The sequence below is a fragment of the Thermobia domestica genome, chromosome 8, assembly GCF_964235325.1.
Source record: "Thermobia domestica chromosome 8, izTheDome1.hap1.1, whole genome shotgun sequence".
Lineage (NCBI taxonomy): Eukaryota > Metazoa > Arthropoda > Insecta > Zygentoma > Lepismatidae > Thermobia > Thermobia domestica.
In genome coordinates, this window is record NC_137461.1 from 24,774,836 (window position 1) to 24,792,890 (window position 18,055).

Below are 18,055 nucleotides of genomic sequence, written 5' to 3' on the forward strand. Positions count from 1 at the left end.
ACGACGGAGCTTCAAAAGTCTGGATGTAGCGGGCAGAATGTATGTTTTGTCCAGGCTCAAGAAAGTCAACCAGAATGAAACCATTTGCATCCCAGAAGATGCTTCCTATAACTATCCCTACGATTGCACTGTCTTCGCTTTTCTTCTTCGGTGGCGAATTCAAGTGGTGCCATTCCATACTCTGTCGTTTTGTTTCAGGTTCATAATAATGGAACCAGATTTCATCTCCAGTCACAAAAAGTCATCACCTTCATGTCGAAATCTCTGAAGGATTTCGGCGATGATAAGTATCTGACGTTTGTGGTCCTCGGTTAATAAACGTGGCACCCAACGGGCACAAACCTTCTGATAACCTAAGCTTTGACCCATTTCTTGCACCGCACTATATTCACACACAAGTTTTGCAGCGATTTCATTAACAGTGATTCACCTATCTCCCCTATCAGCTCATCAACCCTTACCTTGTTGCGTTCCGTGGAGGCAGTTCGAGGGCGCTCGCTGCGAGGTTTATCTTCGACACTCGTGTTTCCATTCTTAAAATGTTTTACCCACCTTATAACACTGCTGGAACCCATGCACACATCTTCAAGGGTACGCTGCAGTCTGTGGTGAATTTCAGAAGCAGACTGGTTCTCTTTAATAAGGAATTCAATCATGGCACGCTGTTGAAACGAAACACCACTGCCCGCCATTTTGGAAATCCTGCCTGTGGTCACGTGCCAGCAACAAACAGCGTCAACGTCTGGAAAGATAGGAAGAAAGATCTGTAGATTGAGATGATATAATTGGTTTCACTTACAACTAAAGATTACGGTTGTGAAAACAAGTTGCTCAGACTTTCAGTATGCTTCTCGTATATACAGAATGTACAGGGTGATTATTTTAAAATTCACGGATTTCATTTGAGTTTAGAATTTCTAACTGAAGTCCGATTTTCATGCGGTTTGTGGCAAATGATCAAGGAAGGATGGGAGATTTATTGGACTATGTTTACGGGTTTAAATTCATTCTGGGTTATATCGACGCCTCAAGAAAAACATCAAATTTGCTCCAGTTTACCTTACACTTGGAATGGGATTTTTAATTTTTGAAGCAAAATTGCAGCATAGAAGTTAAGTGTTAGTGAGAATGCAAATTAAATGTTCGTGGTAACAGACACACGTTGAAAGCTACATGCGGTTTCTTGCAACAAACGACGAAGAGAATTCTTGGACGACCTAAGGAGTCGATATCTGACATCTTCCACAACATCAGCCTGCTGGGTCTGATGCTTCCCTGTCTCACTCCCAAGCGACCCAGTTTCTTCCAAGTTATTCACTAGCGGCCAGTGTTGCCATACTTGGTACAATTGTACCAAATTCAGCCCTTTTTGTCATTCATCGGCCCGTTGGTACCACGCTGGCATTTTCAGCCCCTTTTGTGAAAAAGTTGGTACAATTCTACCCAATGCAGCACCTTTAACAAATACTTGTCACTGTGCATTGAACTCTTAAAAAAAGTGCTGTTGAACGTTCATTCTGTGACGTTGCACCGCATAATGCTACAAATTTTGTGTGGAAAATTCGTAATGTTTTTATTGTAACGTACTGGTTACACACGAACTCGGAGATTATTCATTTGTTCCTCGTTTCATATATGGCCTCGTTATATATTTTTTCATACATGGCCATAATACCAAATGGTTTTCGTTTATTGGTCACTTTGAAATAGAAGCGCGTTTGGTTTCCTTTCAATACGTAAAGAAGATAACTGCTTTCCCTTTTAATTTGCGGCCTCTGTTATACTTCCTACGTGCGAGAAAAGTTTCATCTACTTCCACGGTTGTTCGGTGTCCTCCTGTTTAGATATTTTTAAAAAGAGCACTTTCTTGATTTGGACTCTTGGAAGAAGGGGGGGGGGGCGAGTGTTCTAGAACTTTACCTGTTTTAGTTTCGTCTTACGAAGCCATGTATTACACTGGTATAAAATAATGAATTCAGCCCTTTTTGTTTCAATTTGGTACTATTTTTCGGCCCACTCCAGAACTAGGACTGTGGCAACAGTGCTAGCGGCCATATTATGTTCCTGTCTGAGATAGAACATGAGGCAAATTTGTTTCTAAATGTCCTTTTCGTAGCAATGACCGATTCCGTTCTCCAAAACTTTTAACGAGAAACTTATGTTGCTCCAAGGAGTAAACTATACTCACTGTCTCCTAATCATACACACTAACATTGAACTATACAGCACAATTAACAATACAACGGCTAGTTTCCTGTTTTTTATTGACGTTGGCGAGGTTGCCATCTAACGAAGAAAACCCAAATCTCCACACTGTACCACATCTCAGTCCAATTGTGAGATACACTGGCGAATATTTGCTGTTTTTCTCGAGGCGTGGCTGAAATTATCCCGGATGAATTAAAACCACCAAATATAGTTTGACACATCTTCTATCTTTCCTTAACCATTTGCCACAAACCGCATGAAAATCGGTCTTCAGTTAGAAATTCTAGACCCAAATGAAATCCATGAGTTGAAAAAAATCATCCTGTATAATATTTTTAATGAGAATAAAGTGTCATTTTTTATTATAGAGAATTCAATGTGATATATTTTCCCTGCAGGTAAAAAGGCAAACCTATTACACCTATCCTCAGCGAGATACGGCTAACTATTACAACCCAACTTACAACAGGCAAGCATATGCTGCATATTCATACCCTACATACGCTACACAAGCTTATACCTACAGGCAACCTACTTACACTAGGCAAGCTTATACACACTCTCAACCTACATACAATAGTCAAGCCTATACCTACTCTCAACCTACATACAACAGACAAGCCTATACCTATGGACAGCCTACGCAGGCATATACTTACGGGCAGTCCTACAGTCCTCACTACAGTTCAGGCTATCGTCTGTCGACGCAATTTCAACCTATTCATCAACAGCCCATTTATATGCAAGCTCAGCAGCCCCCACAACAAATGCACACTTACCAGTACTATCATACACCTCCACAGCAGGCGTCAAACGTTGTTATGATGCCGTATCCAGTGCAGAGGGAAGAGTGCGAAGAGGACAATGACATTGTTATGAGGCAAGCGACTAATACTCGAAGCGGGACATCGCACAATTCAATCGAAGATATATTATCAAGGCTCGGAGGTAAGATTTCTAATTCTTTAAATAAAGGTTTGCATAATTATTTTCGATTACATCTATCTATCTATCTATCTATCTATCTATCTATCTATCTATCTATCTATCTATCTATCTATCTATCTATCTATCTATCTATCTATCTATCTATCTATCTATCTATCTATCTATCTAATCTTATCATTATTATAATTTGCTAAGAGGAGCAGTAGGTCACGAAGGTGAGTTGAATTAATTCGTGCACTCGATAGAGGTAATTGAATTCTATAACATATCTGAAAGAAAAACCCATCTCGATTGAGTTTTTAAGAACTTACCCTTAAACGTTTTCCGTAAATCTCCAAAACTAGTCTTTGTAGAGGAATTTTCAGCCTTGCAGATGTTGCGAAGTACAAGAAATTTCATTGGTATCCTTCTAATGTTTAATGGCATACAGTATATGAACTCAAAATTTATGTAGAGTATGTTTGGAAACAAACTGTTGATTTATTATTAACAGATGCTTATAAATGGTGAAAAGGGTGGACACGACATAAATGGATACGGTATTTATGAAAAAAAAGATATACAATATCAACTAGATGCAGTGTTCGTAGGTTTCCTTAAGAAAATTTCCCTCAACTGACATAAAACTTTCCCTTTGCTAATAAAATTTTCTCTAGTTTGTTGAGAAAAAAATGAAATGAAATCTTTGAGTTTTACGTCCCACGATTATGCCACGGTTATTAGGCTAAAGGAGACGGTGATGATGAGTAATGAACGAAATGGTGGAATGAAGAAAGTGGGAGGAAACGGAAGAACCCCGAGAAAACCCACGCATACGGTGTTTGTCCACCACAAGGTTCACTTGGGGGTGACTGGGATCGAATCCGGGACCCCAAGCACTAGAGGTGAACGTTCCACTACTGAGCCACCGCGCCCCCTAGTTTGTTGAGTGTTCAATTTCTATGCCAGAAGTTATAAGATTAATTTAGCTATATTAAAGGCCACATTTGTTCTATTTGTTTGCTTCTTTTTGTTTCTTCTTTCTTTACTTGTTCCTTCATTTTTTAAACGAAACATACACCCAGTCAACAGTGGCGGATCTAGCCCAGAATCGGTGGGGTCTAGTCCCTCAGTTTCTTGAGTGACAAAATTATTTAAATATTTTTGAAAGTTTATAGTAAACTCATGACATACCTATCATAGTCTGGGTTCTGGGTGCACCCCAGTTAGATTATGCTACAACGGGTGCAGATTATGCTACTTTGAACAGATTCTCTCTCACACACAGAAAATTATTACTATTGTATTGATTTATTTGTGAATGACAAAGAAAAAAATAAGCATTTATATTGATCAGTCAGTCAATGAGAGAATTTTCCTGGATTTTTCACGTTTTGTCGAAAAATTCCCTTTTCCGCTTTTTACTAAATTTACCTATGAAATTTCCCTAGATTAGAGAAATTTCCCTCAAATTACGAGCACTAAGTAGATGGTGCATTTTCAAGTAATGTAAGTCGAAGACTGCTGGATGGCGCTACATTGCCAACTGGAGTTAATGTCGATTTTATTAAAACACTTTTGCTTCTCACAACTCTGGCTGTATTCATTCGTTAAAGATGGTTACAGGACATGGCTTATTCTGTTCGAATCTCTTATTGAATACGGATTTAGTTTTGGTTATTAAAATTACATTAACTGCAATACCATTGCATTCATCCATCTTGGACAAAGCAAGGATGTTATAAAATAGAGGATCTGCCTATACATCAGAATTCTGAAGCCATACGTCACAGTTTCGCCACTCCACTCAATCGCAATGTTTTGAACGATCATTCGTGGGAGAAACGAGAGTAGCCAGTCAGATTCGGTGCTCACACAGATACTCAGTTGTTTTTTTTGGCTTTATTAAGTTAATGGGATGAATAAGGACTAGCTCAGGAGAGTAATACTCCCGGAAGTATGAACTAAATACACGGTTTTGATTGGTTGGCGCTATCTGTTTCTTGCCACGTAGCATATATATAACAGAAACCAAACGTTTGCTGCTGTCGGTCCTCGTGGCTGAGCGTGCTAGCGCTACAAGCTAATAACGGAGGCGTGGGTTCAAACCCGGTCCAAGGAAAGTTCTTATTTTTTTAAATTTTCATAACAATTTTTCATTAAAATAAGATGAAAATAATACTAAAAAAAGTGATTTACTTACTTTTGTGCAGATAAGTAATAGTATTAGTAGTAGTAGTAGTAGTACTCATAGGCGGTGCCAAAGTGGGCGCAGTGAGTACAGCTGTACCCACATTAATTTCGATTTTCAGATTTCCTACAACAAACATTTCTATTTAGTATATTTATTGTTTCTTATGTTTGGATATATTAGAGTGACTTGTTAAGTCTCTCATAAGTTACTTGCTATCATACCGTGTTTTTCCAAGTTTTTTAAAAATAAAAACTTAGGGATTTTTTTTTTGAAATCTCAAGGATCAATAGTGCAGAGCATTCTGGCAAACAATGTTAGGATGTGTTGTCCCAACCTAGCCTGCACCCACATTACCAAAATCCTGGCGCCGCCTGTAGTAGTAGGAGAAGGAGTTGGAGTAGTAGTAGTAGGAACGGGTTAGAAGCCCCACAGGGCTCGTTTTATTCCACATTGATCCCCATGATATTAATTTTGTGCAACTTAAAACAGCTGGCCAGAATAGCGCGTAAAGCAGCTGGCTAGAGTAGCGCGCGAAAAAACGTTCTTCCGGGAGTATTATTCTCCGGAACGGGTTGTGATGATATACATATGGGCAAATCCTCTATTTTATAACATCCTTGGTCCAAAGACACATTCTCTCTCTCTTTTAAGGAGACTAGAGCGTGGTTTTTCATTACTTTACGGTGAAAATTACATTGAATAAGATAATTGAGAATCTGATAAATGTAAGCTACTATTTATTTACGAACATAGTCGACATAAATTTTAAGTTCATTTATTTCACTGATTGTTAGATGGATAGCAACGAAATTTGAAGTGAGTGCTTCATTATGCAATGCTGTCAGTGTCAGATTTAATGTTTTGTCGCTACTCACTGCGACCTAAATTTTAAGACAACAGAAACTGAAAATTAAACTTATTTGAGCATACCTGTGTTTCAACGTTTTTTAAACATAAATGTTAATGAATTTTCATTTTGAATTTGCTGAAAAGAAAGAAGAGTAATAAGTCTACCGTATTTGGTTTCAGTATTAAATCCTAATAGTTTCGAGAGTGATAAATTTTCCGTATTTGGTTGCAGTGTAAAATCCCAATAGTTTCGTGAGTGTTAAGGCTACCATATCTGGTTTCAGTATTAAATCCCAATAGTTTCGAGAGTAATAAATCTATTATATCTGGTTTCAGCATTAAATCTTAAAAATTTCGAGAATGATAAATCTTCCATATCTGGTTTCAGTATTAAATCTTAATAGTTACGAGAGTGTTAAATCTACCATACGTGGTTTCAGTATTATATCCCAATAGTTTCGAGAGTGATAAATCTATCATATCTGGTTTCAGTATTAAATCTCAATAGTTTCGAGAGTGATAAATATTCCATATCTGGTTTCAGTATTAAATCCTAATAGTCTCAAGAGTGATAAATCCACCATATCTGGTTTCAGTATTAAATCCCAATAGTTTTAAGAGTTGTAAATTTACTATATGTGGTTTCAGTATTAAATCCCAATAGTTTCGAGAGGTTTAAATCTATCATATATGGTTTCAGTAGTAAATCCCAATAGTTTGGAGAGTGATAAATCTACCATATCTGGTTTCAGTATTACATCCCAATAGTTTCAAGAGTGATAAATTTTCCATATTTGATTCCAGTGTTAAATCCCAATAGTTTCGAGAGTGTTAAATCTACCATATTTGGTTTCAGTATTAAATCCCAATAGTTTCAAGAATGACAAATTGTCCATATCTGGTTTCAGTATTAAATCCCAGTAGTTTCAACAGTGATAAATCTATTTTATCTGGTTTCAGTATTAAATCTTAATTGTTTTTAGAGTGTGAAATCTATCATATCTGGTTTCAGTATTAAATCTCAATAGTTTCGAGAGTGATAAATATTCCATATCTGGTTTCAGTATTAAATCCTAATAGTCTCAAGAGTGATAAATCCACCATATCTGGTTTCAGTATTAAATCCCAATAGTTTTAAGAGTTGTAAATTTACTATATGTGGTTTCAGTATTAAATCCCAATAGTTTCGAGAGGTTTAAATCTATCATATATGGTTTCAGTAGTAAATCCCAATAGTTTGGAGAGTGATAAATCTACCATATCTGGTTTCAGTATTAAATCCCAATAGTTTCAAGAGTGATAAATTTTCCATATTTGATTCCAGTGTTAAATCCCAATAGTTTCGAGAGTGTTAAATCTACCATATCTGGTTTCAGTATTAAATCTCAATAGTTTCGAGAGTGATAAATCTTCCATATCTGGTTTCTAGGGATGCGCACGAGACACGATTTGTGGCTGTCTCGTCTCGAAAATTCGCTGTAAAAGTGATGTCTCGACTCGAAAAATGTATATTTTTCTATTGGAAAAGCCGTGTCTCGACTCGAATTTTGTCAGGAAAATCCTATCTCGACTCGTCTCGTGCGCATCCCTACTGGTTTCAGTATTAAATCCAAATAGTTTCAAGAGTGATAAATCTACCATATCTGGTTTCAGTATTAAATCCCAATAGTTTCAAGAGTGACAAATTTTCCATATTTGGTTCCAGTGTTAAATCCCAATTGTTTCGAGAGTGATAAATCTAAAATATGTGGTTTCAGTATTAAATCCCAATAGTTTCAAGAGTGACAAATTTTCCATATTTGGTTCCAGTGTTAAATCCCAATTGTTTCGAGAGTGATAAATCTCTTATATCTGGTTTCAGTATTAAATCTCAATAGTTTCGAAGTTACGTTATTACGGTAGCTTCATCATGTGGACTTGATTTCATAGTTGGAAGCAAATATTTCTTAGTTAACAAATAGGGATGACATTAGATAATAGAACGTAGTACCTTAATATGGTATATTACTCTTCTGATACCCCTTAACGTGAGCTAGTCCTCATTGGGACAGTCAGAAGGTCGCACTACCTAGGTATTTTCTGTAACGCGAACTACCAAGGAGGGGGTCATTTTGCGCCCACCTGTTAAGATTAGATATGTCTCCCAAAAGAAACAAGTTAGAAACTCTTACAAAAATCTAGAGCCTGAAGTAACAGTACACGGAATAAGACTAACAACTATTTATTATACTGCCATCTAGGAGTCACACTTCTAAGTGTCAGTCACCTCTCCTACCAACGGGAGGGTTGGTGTACTTTATGCCCACCAACCCAACTTAAAATAGCAAATTTATGAAAGACACTAACGTTCAATTTGCACCACCGAAGGGTACAAGCTTTAGCTAAACATGTTGAATAATAATAACATTTTTTTTTCAATTTTAAAGAAATGATTATAACAGTAGTTACAAAAAACATACTATAGTGGACTTTAGTGCACTCCACCCCGTTGGTAGTGCGAGGGTTAAATAACTATTTTTTCTATTTTTGTCCATTCTTTTATTTTAACTTTTACTCTATCTATCCAAATTCTTTGTAGTAATGTTAGAAAGAAATAATTCACTTTCATTCCTTTCATAATTATTGTACGGTAATTCTGTGAATGTATATTAATGTAATATTAAGACATAGAATGAAATGAATAATTTACTATAGTTAAAATTGTATGTACATTTGAAACTAAAATGCGCAATTGAACGTTCACCTCTGATACACAGGGTTCTCGGTTCGATTCCAGCTTGTGCCAAAGGAACTTTGTGGTGGACAAACATCGTGTGCATGTGTTTTCTCGGGGTTCTCCCGTTTCCTCCCACTTTCTTCATTCCACCACTTTCATTCATTTCTCATCGTCACCAATTTTAGCCTAGCCGGCATAACCGTGGGACGTAAAACTTAAAATATTTCATAGATTTTTCTAATGTGCATTTGGCGAGTTGTATATATGTATTAATTTCCTTATCTTTAATAAATTTAAAACCTTAAAAAAATAAATAAAAAGACAATACTTTTGAGTAGTAAAACTTTTTGGTTCTTAAAACTTTTTGGTTTTATTTTTCTTCCTTAGTTCACTACAATGTTAAGTTTCAATCACAATATTAACTTTTCTCAAAAATAAGTTAACGTTAGTACACATTAATCTTAAATCTACTTTTATTTCATCCCCTAGGTTCCAGAATTCGACAGAGAAGAAGTACTCAAAGGGTAAATATTAGCTTTAATTTACCGGTAAAAGGAACTATTGGCTAAATCTTATTTTGAGAGTACACTTTTTTTTTCTTTGTTCGGAGTTCAACGAATAAATTTCAGTAGCCGTGCTATACACGATGTAACAAAAAAGCACGGGAATATTTAAGGGTGGATTCCTTATGCGTAGACAAGTAAAAAAAATATCTACAATGATTTCATTGTCTACAACAAAATATTACTACTATAATTGTGATGCCAAGCAACAAAGACTACAAAGAAGTCTGATAGAAAAATAAAATAAAGAGTTTGTTTGTGTGTCTGTATGCGGCCTGGGGACCAGACGAGTGGACCGAATGTTACCAAATTCTGGCCACTGGTACCTTGGTCCAGGCTCCGTACCAAGACGAAGCGTTTTTCTTTACAAAATTCGAACCAGGGGGTTTCAGGGGGACGTTTACAGGGACATGTAAAAGTAGTAGAAAACGACCGATATTAGTATCAAATTAATAATATTGGCGGTCGCTGAGATCAATGGGTGAAACTCCGATCACATTTAGCTTCAAAATTAACCTAATTCGGCTGCGGGCCTTGGGTCACCGAGGCGGGAGGGGGGATACCGAAAGATGTAAAAATAATCCAAAATGACCGATATTAGTGTCAAATCCACAGTTTTCGCGGTCGCTGAGATCAATGGTGACACTTCCATTAGCGATGACTTTCAAATTCAGCAACCGTTGTATGCGGGCCGGAGGTAACCTGTGTGTGTGTGTATTGGGGGGGGGGGGGTTACCGAGACATGTAAAAATTATCCAAAATGACCATTATTAGTGTCAAATCCACAGGTTTAGCGGTCGCTGAGATGAATGGCTATACTCCACAGGTATTCCTTCCAAATATAGCCCCAATTGGCTGGGGGCCAGGGGCGTTTTTTTAAAAATTCGAACTAAGGGGTCTCAGGAGGCGTTTACCGGGATGTTTAAAAACTATAGAAAATGATTCGATTTTTTCCCTTCCACTCTTCAGTTTGTTTACATAGATATTTTATCAGCTAGTTCTTATATATATATATATATATATATATATATATATATATATATATATATATATATATATATATATATGGGCTTATATAAATACAAAGGAAAGTTGAACATGTCCATTCATAAATAGTTATTTTTCAGATGATTTTGATAGTGAAATAGACACGAAACTTACAGGAAATATTACTTGAGAACCATATGTTCTGAAAATATAGTTTTGTTTCGCCCCTCTTACTTTTTTTTTGAGTAACTTGAAATTTACGTATTTTTCTAAATAGATTAATAATTAACTTCTCTGTAAAAAAAAAAATGAACAGAGTCATTACTTAAATGCAGGAAAGGAGACGAATACCAGGATAGTATAGTGTATCCTATATATGAAGTTTTCTGCATTAATTACTCATACTTTCTATTATAACTAATCTTAATTCAGAGGAGTAGTTTATGAAAATCTGAATTCCATCACCAAAAACGAAATTTATTAAATATTGAAAAATAAATATTCATAATCTTATACATGAAACAATTTTCAATATTATCTATTTTAACATCTCAATAGTACTAATTAGCAGGAGGCCTATCATCCTGTTTAGATGTGTTTCTCATTTAAAAGTGTGGGGCCGCGGTGGCTCAGTGGTAGAGAGTTTACCTCTGGTGCTTGGGGTCCCGGGTTCGATCCCAGCCCCCGCCAAGTGAACTTTGTGGCGGACAAACACCGTGTGCGTGGGTTTTCTCGGGGTTCTCCCGTTTCCTCCCACTTTCTTCATTCCACCATTTCATTCATTTCTCATAATCACCGTCTCCTTTAGCCTAACCGGCATAACCGTGGGACGTAAAACTCAAAGATTTCATTTCATTTTTCATTTAAAAGTTTAGATATTGCTGTGAACAAACAACACCCAGGTAGGTAAACTTACAGCCAGAGTATCTTGATCATCCTGTTTTTCTGAGCAGAGTAACAAATTACAGTCAACAGTGTTGCCGCACTTGGTACAATTGTTCCAAATTCTGACCTTTTTGTCATTCATCAGCCCATTGGTACCACGTTGGCATTTTCAGTCCCACTTGTTGGTTCAATTCTACCCAATTCAGCACCATTTAACAAACACTTGTCATACTAGTCACATTTAGTAAGACTGTTTCTACCGATTTTACATTTTTTTTCTTTTTTTACAAATGCCAGTGTACTTATATCCTTCGTACAGTCTATTATCCTCCTTCGGTCGTGAAATAAGCGAGAATAAGGTGCAATAATTTATATTTTAATATTTTATCATAACGTACTGTTTACACACGAAATCGGAGATCATTGATTTGTTCCTCGTTCTATATATTTTTTCATATATGACCATAATACCGTTTTGGTTTAGTAGTCACTTTGAAATAGAGGCGCGTTTGGTTTCCTTACCAATACATATCAAAGATGATAATTGTTTTCCCTTTTAATTTGTGGCCTCTGTTATACCTTCTACGTGCTAGAAAAGTTTCATCTACTTCCTGGGTTGTTCGGGATCCTCCTATTTGGATGTTTTTAGAAAGTAATTTTTGAAAAGAGGACTTTCTTGATTTGGATTCTTGGAAGAGGCGGGGAGGGAATGTTCTAGAAATTTACCTCTCTTAGTTTCGTGTTATAGAGCCATGTATTACACTGGTATAAAAGAATGAATTCAGCCCTTTTTGTTTCAATTTGGTATTATTTTTCAGCCCACTCCAGAGCTAGGACTGTGGCAGCACTGACAGTCAGTAACTATCACCAAGATCAGCCAAGTGACCATCAAATGAAAGACTGTAGAATTCTCTCCTTCAATACTTAGTTTGAAGGCTTATATAGGCCCTTCCTTTCTCTTTACACCCCTGTTTTCTAGCACAGAAACGGTTTGTTTTTCTGTTTATAGGTTACCGTTTCCTATCTTAATCTGAAAACAATTTGAAATGTAGAAACTGTCGTGAAAATTTTAAGTAAACATTCTAGATATGGGTTTCAACCTATTGTTGCAATAGTTACAAGTCTTAAATTTGAAAATTATAGGGGCTACATGAAATGAACAAATTCGTTTTCTTTACATAGATTATACAATAACATTACAGTTTATAGAATAATAAAAAATGACCCTTACCACATACATCTCCTCTTAAGGTGAAGGTACATTAAATAATCCTCTCTCATTACTACCTTTAAAAATATATAGTATCACATTTTCAAAAACGAAGACGGCATGACCCCCATTCTGCCTTTCTTTGCTCCAATGCAGCATATTCTGAAGATGGGAATATTTCAGTTACAGAGGAATTACAGGGAATACCCCGAGAACAATACAATGAGAAAATAATTTTAAAGAGCAAAGAATGAACGTGAAAATTGATTTCCACATAATATTTTATTTTTCTAGGGTCATATAATTGCTAGAATTCTTTACGGATTGATAAACTTTGGTTTGCGCGTCTATGCGACATCAAGGTTAAAAAGGATGAGACCTACGTTTCTATTTGCGAATACTCATAAATCGCGCCATAGTAGTTATTGAGTCCACAAGGCATTACACAACAAAATGTAGCACAGGCCTTTACCCACCCCATTGTCTTGCCTCCTAGATACCTGATAACACAATTATGCCAATTTTTACCTCAGCTGCTAAAATTCTCAAACTTCTAACAATAATATCTATAGTTTTATCTTGGTAGTAAATTTGTTTTCCATTAGTTTTATACAACATGTACCAAATTTGTTTTATTAACATCATTATTATGCTCGAATGCGTGTTAAATATTTCACAATTTTAAATCCAATTAGACCTATGCATACTACAGGGATAGGTAGATCTTACTGCAATAGAAGGGTCACTACGAAAGTTTTGAGATACGCATTGTTGTGGCACAGTATTTGAATTCCAACAATTGCGTTCGGTAGTGGTATCCAGAGCGAAGAAGCGAAGCAAGTTTCAACTCGCGTCGCTTATCGGCGTGGCCGTATCGCCTTCACTTGTCTGTTGATGTAGCAGTATTCGACTGTCTAGAATGGAGCTCGAAAGGGAACATTTTCGGGCAATGATCCTTTACGATTTCAAAAGTGGTTTGAACGAGACACAAAGCCTTGACCGTTTGCAGGGGGCATTTGGGGACTTCGCTCCTTCCCGTGCTACAATTTTTCGGTGGTTTGGTGAATCCAGAAGAGGCCGGACATCGCTTAAAGATGAAGAGAGAACTGGACGTCCGGCAACAGCTGTGTCAGATGAAAACATTGCCGCTGTGAAACAAATGATTCAAGAAAATCCTCGAGCAGCTTTCAAGGACATTGAATCTACAGTGAACATTGGATCGCCAACAGTAACAAAAATTCTTCATGATCATCTTCGGCTCAGGAAGGTTTCCTCTCGTTGGGTGCCTCACACTTTGACTGAACAGCAAAAGCGCATGTGTGTTGAATGGTGTGAAGAAATGGTTGCAAGATTTGATGGAGGCAATTCTCGACTCGTCTCTGACATTGTTACTGGTGATGAGACTTGGATCTATCAATTTGACCCTGAAAATAAACGCCAGTCTACAGTTTGGATCTTTCCAGACGAGAATCCACCCACGAAAGTGAAGCGACCGCGAGGTGTGGGGAAGAAGATGGTCGCAACTTTCTTCTCCGAATCTGGCCATGTTGCAACTGTCCCTGAAGAACAAAGGACTGTTACTGCTCAGTGGTACAGCACTGTTTGCCTAAAGAAAGTGTTCCAGAAGCTTCGGGAACGGCGTCCAAGAACTGGATTGCGGGGGATCCTGCTTCATCATGACAACGCGTCCGCACATACGGCCAACATCACAATTCAGTTTTTAGAATCTACGGAGGTCAAACTTATGACTCATCCGCCGTATAGCCCTTACCTGGCCACGTATGATTTTTTTCTGTTCCCCAGGATCAAAGATCGCATGCGTGGGAAGAGGTTTTGCAGCCTTAAAGAAGCTGTAGTGGCTTACGAGAATTAACTTTCAACACTTGAAGAAAAAGATTGGCAACACTGCTTCCAAAAGTGGTTTTCGAGGATACAAAAGTGTGTACAGTGTAATGGTGAATAATTTCAGAACGAGCGAAAGTCGTTCCCGCCTTCCAAGCGGTACAGGCACCACAGGACGGTAGCCAGCCCAAAAATATAGAGTGGGGGGGGGCGGTAGAAGTTAGGGGAGGCCCGATCCAACCATATTATAGTTCATTTGTAAGTCTACCATGAAAATTTTAAAGGGGCAGCAAAATTTAGAGGTTGCCCAGCCCCCTAGATCTCCCGTGGATACGGGCCTGAGGCACTAGTGCTGCAAAAGTCCAATGAGAGAGAAAACTGAGAATTTTGACCGGCCTCCTAACCACCCTTCCCCAAAAGGCCTCCCAACCACCCTCTTGGACCTACGACTAACTACAGATGAAGTCAATGGATAGTACGAAGATAATTGTTAATGGATGGAATCGGGTGATCATGACAACAAATCAATCTACTAAGCTAGAATAAACGTAAGTCACTGAAGAACGGTTCGTTAAGAAATACAGATTCTTTGACTAGTGAAATTATTGCCTAATCTTTCGTACATTGTATATTTTGATGTGTGTTGTGCATAAAGAATCTGCTAATTTTATTTCATTTTATAAAAAAAGTATTTGTATTTACAATTCAAAACATTTCTAATTTAATAGAAGTAAGTCAATACATGTGAACAATGCCCGGACATTTATCGAAATCAGCGTTGAATGCAGGAACATTTGAGAAAGATCGAAGTCTCCTTGAGTTAGAGCATTATTCCTCAAAGAAAAATAAAATTTATTGTAGCTTTTTATGAATTTTTAAAATTGAGCTCACACTATTGGAAAAATTCACCTTGCTTGAGCATGAATATTTGATTGTGAAACAATTTTAGTTTTATTGTGTTATTAATATTTTTCTATTTGTTTTTCAATTTAAGGTTAAACGTCAAATTACTACCGGAGTATTACCATCACAATACTACCTCACAGATTATTCACCAGTCAGATCAAGTCGTTTGACAGAGCCTCGTCGCAGTTATCGGCGAAGATGCGGAAGAAAAGTTACTATTCTGAGAATGCCTGAAACTCACATACATACTATGGGTGGTGGAACATCATTGGGAGGTAGAGGTTTAGATATGTCTGGATATGGTACATCTGGAGGTACAAGAAGCGGTGGAAATATATTTGGGGGTCTTGCAAATGAAGATGCTGCTAGAAAATTCTTAAGTAGCTTAGCATTATCTGGAGGAACTCGTGGTGGTGGATTAAGTGGCAGCCTTGGAGGATCATCCGGTAGCTTTGGTTTGTCTGGAGGGTCTCACCGAGGAGGAGGCTTCGATCTATCTGGAGGAACTTATGGTGGAGGATTAGGTGGTAACCTCGGAGGATCATCCGGTAGCTTTGGTTTATATGGAGGGTCTCATCGAAAAGGAGGTTTAGATCTATCAGGAGGAACTCATGGTGGAGGAGGAAGCTTAGATATTCATGGAGGAGCTCATGGTGGAGGATTAGCTGGTAGTCATAGAGGATCATCTGGTAGCTTTGGTTTATCTGGAGGGTCTCATCGAGGAGGAAGCTTAGATCTATCTGGAGGAACTCATGGTGGAGGAGGAAGCTTAGATATTCATGGAGGAGCTCATGGCGGAGGATTAGCTGGTAGCCATATAGGATCATCCGGTAGCTTTGGTTTATCTGGAGGGTCTCATCGAAGAGGAAGCTTAGATCTATCTGGAGGAACTCATGGTGGAGAAGGAAGCTTAGATATTCATGGAGGAGCTCATGGCGGAGGATTAGCTGGTAGCCATAGAGAATCATCCGGTAGCTTTGGTTTATCTGGAGGGTCTCATCGAGGAGGAAGCTTAGATCTATCTGGAGGAACTCATGGTGGAGGTAAAACCTTAGGTCTTTCTGGAGGATCTCTTGGTGGAAAAGGAGGCTTAGGCTTATCTGGAGGAGCTCATGGTGGAGGAGGAAGCTTAGATATTCATGGAGGAACTCACGGTGGAGGTAAAACCTTAAGACTTTCTGGAGGATCTCTTGATGGGAAAGGAGGCTTAGGCGTATCTGGAGGAGCTCATGGTGGAGGAGGAAGCTTAGATATTCATGGAGGAACTCACGATGGAGGTAAAACCTTAAGACTTTCTGGAGGATCTCTTGATGGGAAAGGAGGCTTAGGCGTATCTGGAGGAGCTCATGGTGGAGGAGGAAGCTTAGATATTCATGGAGGAACTCACGGTGGAGGTAAAACCTTAAGACTTTCTGGAGGATCTCTTGATGGGAAAGGAGGCTTAGGCGTATCTGGAGGAGCTCATGGTGAAGGAGGAAGCTTAGATATTCATGGAGGAACTCACGGTGGAGGTAAAACCTTAAGACTTTCTGGAGGATCTCTTGATGGGAAAGGAGGCTTAGGCGTATCTGGAGGAGCTCATGGTGGAGGAGGAAGCTTAGATATTCATGGAGGAACTCACGGTGGAGGTAAAACCTTAAGACTTTCTGGAGGATCTCTTGATGGGAAAGGAGGCTTAGGCGTATCTGGAGGAGCTCATGGTGGAGGAGGAAGCTTAGATATTCATGGAGGAACTCACGGTGGGGGCAAAACATTAGGACGTTCTGGAGGATCTGTTGGTGGAAAAGGAAGCTTAGATCTATCTGCAGGAGCTCATAGCGGCGGAAGAGCCTTAGGTGTTTCCGGAGGAGCTCATGGTGAAAGAAAAGGATTAGGTCTTTCAGGAGAAGCTCATAGTGGACGTGGAACTTTAGGTGTTTCCGGAGGAGCTCATGGTAGTGAAGGAGGGTTAATACTATCTGGAGGAGCTCACGATGGTAAAGGAAGCTTAGGTGTATCAGGAGGAGTTCATGGTGAGGGAGGAAAATTAAGGTTATCTGGAAAATTAAACAAGCAGGATTAAGCGCCGGTCTTATAGAAGAACCAGAAAGCTTAGGTATATCTGAACGTGTTCACAATGCGTCTGAAAGCTTCGGAATGTTAAGTAAAATAGTTGCTAGGGGTTAGAAATGTGTCTAAACGGAGAGAAATACCTTTCAACTTCCCATAATACAATGTAAATAGAAATGATTATAATATTTAGAAACACTAACAAGCTTGAAAATTCAAGAACCAAAGAGAACCCAGACACACATTACGTAGAAGCAGCCACTACACCACACCTCTTCATTCTAGGAATGGAAAAGAGATAATTTAATAATAAACATGGATAATAATGGCATTGCAACATTACGAGTGTTTTCGACATAAGATGCCTATGTATTACAGTAAATAATTTTCTAAGATACATGTACTTTGTCTGTTATACTGATATCGAAGATGAGCTTCAAACTAATTATCTAATCAAGATCGTATTCAGGAGATTTTTTTATAATGTCCGGAACTTAATACTCCGAAAATTGCAAATTTTACATCAGATAATACGGGATATTCAGTTACTTTTAGGTCTCGCTAATAAGTGTTTTTTTAAGTTTTGAAGAATTGTTTTCTAAAAGATATTTGTCTGTATACAGCGTTACATTAAATGCATGTAACAGTACAAAATTTCCTGATGTATGAAATCTGAGTATAAAATATGGTAATGCGTGTATGTCAAATATATTACTCTT

General features: G+C 38.0%; 1 protein-coding gene across 1 annotated transcript; it reads left to right on the forward strand.

Annotated features, from left to right (window-relative positions):
• Positions 1-864: 864 nt before the first annotated feature.
• On the forward strand, positions 865-17,681 carry LOC145692060 (uncharacterized). Its single transcript, XM_081767351.1, has 4 exons — positions 865-873; positions 2,607-3,156; positions 9,384-9,418; positions 15,376-17,681. The coding sequence occupies exons 1-4, from the start codon at positions 865-867 to the stop codon at positions 17,347-17,349; spliced, it is 2,568 nt and encodes an 855-aa protein (XP_081623477.1). The 3' UTR covers positions 17,350-17,681.
• Positions 17,682-18,055: the final 374 nt, after the last annotated feature.

What these genes read in the sequence shown, in the direction of transcription:
- LOC145692060 (XM_081767351.1), top strand. An exon ending in TATATTATCAAGGCTCGGAG is followed by an intron (nt 3,157 to 9,383) that starts GTAAGATTTCTA and finishes TTCATCCCCTAG; the next exon opens with GTTCCAGAATTCGACAGAGA. An exon ending in AGAGAAGAAGTACTCAAAGG is followed by an intron (nt 9,419 to 15,375) that starts GTAAATATTAGC and finishes TTTCAATTTAAG; the next exon opens with GTTAAACGTCAAATTACTAC.